Source organism: Ceratotherium simum, chromosome 39 (genome assembly GCF_057802395.1).
Source record: "Ceratotherium simum simum isolate JZ-2026a chromosome 39, ASM5780239v1, whole genome shotgun sequence".
NCBI lineage: Eukaryota > Metazoa > Chordata > Mammalia > Perissodactyla > Rhinocerotidae > Ceratotherium > Ceratotherium simum.
This window is the reverse complement of record NC_141938.1, coordinates 9,319,309-9,325,777: the sequence shown is the minus strand read 5'-3', so window position 1 is coordinate 9,325,777 and position 6,469 is coordinate 9,319,309. Positions and strand designations below refer to the sequence as shown.

General features: G+C 38.7%; 1 protein-coding gene across 1 annotated transcript; it reads right to left on the bottom strand.

Moving 5' to 3' along the window:
• Positions 1-3,752: 3,752 nt before the first annotated feature.
• On the bottom strand, positions 3,753-4,754 carry LOC101388506 (olfactory receptor 7G1-like). Its single transcript, XM_014790406.2, has one exon. It carries the CDS (start codon positions 4,752-4,754, stop codon positions 3,753-3,755), a length of 1,002 nt encoding a protein of 333 aa, XP_014645892.2.
• Between the last annotated feature and the right edge of the window lie 1,715 nt (positions 4,755-6,469).

The following is a 6,469-nucleotide window of genomic DNA, read 5'->3' as shown; positions in this document are numbered from 1 at the left end:
AATGGGCTCTATGAATTTGCTTAGAAAATACAAGGAAAGGAGTATCCTCTATCTCATTCTGTAAGGCTAGCACGAGGTGGAAGCCTAAAGCATATAAGTTTAGCAGAAGAAAGGAAAATCACAAGGCACCCTCGCTCCTGCAACATAACTGACAAAATTTCGCAAAGTTAAATCTAACCAAGAAGGAAAATGGGTAATGGATTCTGCCAAATTCAGTTTTACTCCAGGAATGAAAGGTTGATTTTTGTTCCACATAACCACGTTGTTCACTCCCATACTTATATCAAGCCTTTATTAGAATGTCAATTTCTCAGTGAATCTTCTTGCCCTGCTGTGTAAAATTGCAAACCTTTACATATTCTTGCCCTCTTGGAGAGGTATATTCACAATCTATCAGTCAATATTTTTCTTATGGCATCAGATTGGGCCACTGGGAGGTAGACATGGAGGCAGAGATTAGCATGCTGGGCTTAATGAGGGGCTCTCCCTGGATTAACCCCTGTGGAAGAGAAGAATGTAGGACTGGGCAGAGAGAAACTGAAATACAATGGAATCCCATTGTCAGACTCCACTGATCCTGCAGGGGGTTCTATAAGCTGGAACGTTTTTCAGAGTTGTTCCAAGTTGGAGCAAGAAGTCCAGGTCTTTAAATACCTGCTCTGATCAGTCATTAGATGTAACTCTGGGAAGGGGGAGTGACCTTAGGTGCAGTGACTCTCATCTAAGAGGTCACCCCAAAAGGGGCTCCCAGTGAGGGGCTATCTGCCAGCAGCACTCCTAGAAGCTGGGGGTAACAATTGCCTCCTTTCTGAAAAAGATTAGAGATGACGAATCACAGTGTCTCCCAAGCCTATCTCTCTTGTATATCACCTGCTTTTCTCATGGATGAGCACTTTCAGAGCACTGGGATTTCTCTGTTTGTGCACACTTTCATCAATAGCACTTATGACAGGGCCTGGCAACAGTGTTCTCGCAATTAATATTTGTTGAATAAATAAATGAATGTGTTAGAACTCCTGAATATGATTTGACACTTTTACAGAGTAAAGAGCAAAACATGATTGCTTTCAATAGATGAAGAAAAAGCGTTTGCATAAAATGCTACATCCTTTCATGATGATAAAAATCGTGATATAAGAATAGAAGAGGCTACCTTCACTCCAAAAAGGATATTTCAGAAATAATCTACAGTAAATGAAATACTCAATGGTCAAATACTCATAACATTCTCTTTAAAATCAAGAACAATATATAACAGTTGCTAACACTGCTTTCATTCAAACAACATAGTGCAGGTTTGAGCTGCACTGAGAACAAATAAACATTAACAGATAATATTAGCATCTAGGTAGAAAATGCCAATGAATCTATAGATCATGTTTTAAAAGAAAAACAGAATGTAGCAAGGTTGCTGGAATCAAAACACTACACAAATATCAATTACATGTCTCTACAAACACAAGTTCATCTAGAAAGTGTAATTTCTAAAAGATACTTTTAACAAAACATCAGATAAATACCTGGCAAGAGTTCTAAGAAAGAATGTGAAAGCACATTGTGGAAAAATCTATAACATTTTACTGAACTCTAAAAGACCAAAAAATGGGAAGAATATTCTAATTTTGGACAGATCTACACAATATCATAGAGATGTCAATTTTCCCCAAATAGTTTTATCGATTTAAGGCAAATCTGGGATTTTATTGTATTTGAGAAGCTGATTTTAAAATTCGTATGAGAGGAATGGAGAAAAATTATTTGACTTGATGGCAAATAAGAACAAAGTGAAGTACTTGCTTTATCAAATATCAGGACATTATGGAGCTATATTAACTAAAACAGTATGGTTCTAAAACACATAGAAAAATAGTACTAATTAAAGCCACACCTATATGAAAATTTTACTGAGGACTGAGGAGGCATTGGACACTTGCTTTATGACAATGTGCCATGTGATTTAGCAATCCTACTTCTGTGTATACATCCAAAGGAATTGAAATCAGGATCTTGTAGAGATACCTGCATTACCATGTTCGTTGCAGCATTATTCACAATAACCAAGTTATGGAAACAAACTAAGCATCTGTCAACACATGAATGGATAAAGAAGATGTGGTATATACACAATGGAATATTATTCAGCCACGGAAAAGAAGGAAATCCTGCCTTTTGTGGCAACTTGGATGAAACTTGAAATTATGTTAAGTGAAGTAAATCAGACAGAGAAAGACAAATACTGTATGATATCATTTATATATGGAATCTAAAAGAGACAAACTCATAGAAGCAGAGAGTAGAGTGGTAGTTACTAGGGGTATGATGTGGAGGAAATGGGGAGATGCTGGTCAAAGGGTACAAACTTCCAATTAATAAGATTAAATTCAGAGGATCTAATGTATTGCATGATGTTTATAACTAATAAGGCTGTATTATACACTTGAATATTGCTAAGAGAGTAGATCTTAAATGGTCTCACCACTAAAAAGAAAAAGTAAGTACTTAATAGGATGGAGGTTTTAGCTAATGCTATGGTGTTAATGATTTTGCAATATATAAATGTATCAAAACAACATTTGTACATCTTAATCTTACACAATTTTATATGTCAATTATATTTCAATAAAGCTGGGAAAAATGATCAAATACTGGAAATCAAATACCGGCTGCATTAATCCAATTACTGTTGTCGTGGTTACATTGCCACCTCCTTTTTTCTGTGTCATTTCCACTTCTGTATATTTTATAAGCATGCATGTGATTATATCTAGGGCCTACCCAGATAACCTGACACAAGCTCATCCTCTACAAAGACCATAATCCCAACTAAGTAACATTGACTCTTTTATCATATAATATTAATAAGTTAGGGGAAATAGGATATGGACAAATCGTTTCAAGGGCCACAATTCACCCACTGCAGAGATATCTTCTGGTTGACACCATGGAAAATTTATAATCATCTGACTCAAAGGACAGTCAGAGTTCTGTCACTGAGAATCATGTCCTGGTATGACATCTCCATCTGGCACCACCACTTTGTGACTCTTATGAGACCCAGTCTAGGACAAGACAACACATGGAAGATTGCATCAATGTCTATTCACCTGTTTCTATACATTCCTTATCTCTCAAGTCTTGTAATGAAAGATAACTCTATTTACTGTTTGGGCATATTAGAATTAGAGATTATTTTTCTTATTAGAACTAAAGCTTCCTCACCAATGAAGTTCAAATATCTCAAACCACTGAGATAATCTAATTATGCAAATGTCACAGATAATGAAACTGAGTATGGTAGATGGTAATGTTCTTCAGAAGGATATGATTTACCAGTGAACAATCTAATTAATTACTAAATAGCTATGTAAAGGGTTAGTTCCTGTACTCTACTATAGGCCTAATTCCAGGGTGCAATTGACATGGCGCCACCATGGGATCAGGTGGAAGCTAGTCTCTAGATATGAGTGCAGCCTTGCTTCAATACTTTCCCTGTCCAATCCACCTTCTATAACTTTCGTTCTTTTGAACATGATCAAAAAAATCATTAAAACTAGAAACCTTGACTCAGGCTCTGCCTGTATACAACCTGAGCAAACAAACTGAATTTAGAGAATTGAAATCATGTGTCAAACACTATAGATTTAGACAAAAAGTCTAAAGTCAGATTTCAACCCCAAGTTAAAATTAACTTGGCTATAATGTTGTTCAGCCATTTTAGAAGAATTTGGGATGAAATAAACCCAGATTATGGCTCATCCAGGATTCCTATCATGTTGCTTTACTCTAGAAGCCCTAGCCCAAAGTAGATGGCATAATATCGGAAAAGAAGCTATCCCCTTGATGAGTTTCCTCAAGGCTCCCTTTATGTCCCTGTTCCTCAGGCTGTAGATGAAGGGGTTCAGCATTTGAGGAACCACAATGTACATCATTGAAGCCACTGCAGTCATCCTGGAAGAGTCAGTAACTGCAGAACTAATGTACACCCCAAAAACGGTCCCATAGAACAAGGAAACAACTGAAAGATGAGATCCACAGGTAGAAAAAGCAGTAAGCTTTCCCCCTGCTGATGGCATTCTCAAAACAGAGGAGACAATTTGAGTATAAGACAAAATGATCCCAGAGAGAGGAACACCCCCAAATAGACTACCCACAAAATATACCAGGATGTTATTGATGAGTATATCAGAACAGGCAAGCTTGAGGACCTGCGCAAGTTCACAGAAGAAGTGAGGAATTTCCAGGTCCTTGCAGAAGGACAGGTGTAATACCATCAGGCTGTGGAGCAAGGCAACTGTAATGCTAAGGAACAGAGAGAGAAGAATCAGTAGGGCACAGAGTTGCGGGTTCATGATAACTGTGTACCTCAAAGGGTGACAAATGGCTACATAGCGGTCATAGGCCATGGCTGCAAGGAGAAAATTTTCAAATCCACCAAACCCCAGGACAAAGCCAATCTGGGTGAGGCAGCCTATATAAGTGATGCCCTGATTCTGTGCTTGTATGTTCAGCAGCACCTTTGGGATTGTAATTGTGCTTATACAGATGTCAGTAAAGGATAGATTGGAGAGAAAAAAGTACATGGGAGTGTGGAGGTTGGAGTCAGAGATGACAGCCAGGAAGATGAACAGGTTTCCCAGGATGGTGACCAGGTACATGGACAGGAACAGGCAGAAGAGGAGAGGCTGTAGTTCTGGATCATCTGTCAATCCCAGTAGGAGGAATTCTGGAACATCTGTGTGATTTCTGGGTCCCATGTTATTGATGAATCTGATGGAAAAGACGGGGTGAAAATAAAATAAAATGAATGGTCCCTGGATAAGCAGCAGAAACATCAACTGGGAAATGGCTAGAAATAAATAACAGTGGTACCACTCCAGACCTACTGCTGATAAACTCTGGGGTGAGGACCAGCAATGGGTTTTATCCAGCCCTCCAGATGAACTTGATATACGCTACAATTTTAGAACTAGTGCTTAAATAAAAAGAAAAAAACTCTGTAAACTGTGAACCCAAGAAAATATTCAAGTCTTTCCTGCTGCTAATTTCTCCCTCGGTCATCATCTCTAACTCTTCTTCTTCCCCCCACTCCCTTTGTTGGCTCAAATATTTGTTGATCACCAACTCTGCTTGTGCCAAGTGCTGAGAATGAAACAAAGAGTAAGACATGATGTTTCCTTCAAAAATATTCCTTGCCTTCAAACGAACACAAAGACAAGAATGAAGTTATAAATCTTGTCGAGATGGTCTCTAATTTGGCATGGCTCAGAAACATCTGAAGGGCTTGTCAAGTTACAAATGAGTTAGATCATACCATCATTCCATTTGTTCATGGGAAAACTTAGGTAAGATGAGATAACATCATGGATACAAAGTACATGGTTAGTTCATGGCAAAGACTAGGTCTGAGATCAGATCATCTAACAGCTGAGGTGACTTAACCAATCATTTTTCAAGTCTCTGGGTAACACAGAATTAGCATTCCAAAACCAGCACTTGGATTTTGTAATTCCACTTTAAAACTGTAATACTTCATCCTGAACAATGCCCCAAATATTTTCACTTCCAGACACAAGGTATGTCCACTTCTACCCACGAAGTATTGTGTGGCATGTGTATGGCATCCATCCAAATATATGCTCTCCACCTGAGCAAAGATTAGAAAATGTTGTCTATAAACTTGAACCTCATGAAACTCCTCCATGGAAATGCTAATCGTCTGCATTAACAACTAATTCTAAGATAAGCTGGACAAATGTAAATGGCATTCTCTGTCTCACTAAGGGGAATTCTTCCCCTCAGGTTATAGGTGGCATATCTTTAAAAAAAAAAAAAACTTCTAAGGCTGGCCCCATGGCTTAACAGTTAAATGCATGCACTCTGCTACTGGTGGCCTGGGTACAGATCCCTGTCGCGCACCGACACACTGCTTGTCCGGCCTTGCTGAGGCGGCACCCCACACACAGCAACTAGAAGGATGTGCAACTATGACATACAACTATCTACTGGGGCTTTGTGGAGAAAAAGGGAAAAAAAAGGAGAAGGATTGGCAATAGATGTTAGCTCAGGGCCGATCTTCCTCAGCAAAAAGAGGAGCATTGGCATGGATGTTAGCTCAGGGCTGATCTTCCTCACACACACAAAAAAATTCTAAACGAGAGAAAGCAGGAAACGCATAGATTTCTAAAAAATAGATGAAAATAGCAGCAATTTTTGGTCCTTGGAAGACAGAGAATTACAAGATAAGACAGACTTGTATGATACTTAGAAGATTATCAGGTGTCCTAATAGGAGTGTCCCTGTAAAGCAGTGGTTCTCCATCACCTGGGGGAGACAGAAGTGGCCATGACAGCCTTTATCATTTGGTGCATTACTTACACACAAACCATGAATTTAATCCAGGCCAGCACTTGTTTTGTGAGGGGGAGAAATTGTTCACCTGCATGGAATTCTGGTGTCCTCATTTGTAAAA

What these genes read in the sequence shown, in the direction of transcription:
- LOC101388506 (XM_014790406.2), bottom strand. Translation starts at nt 4,754, where the DNA reads ATGGGACCCAGAAATCACACAGATGTTCCAGAATTCCTCCTACTGGGA.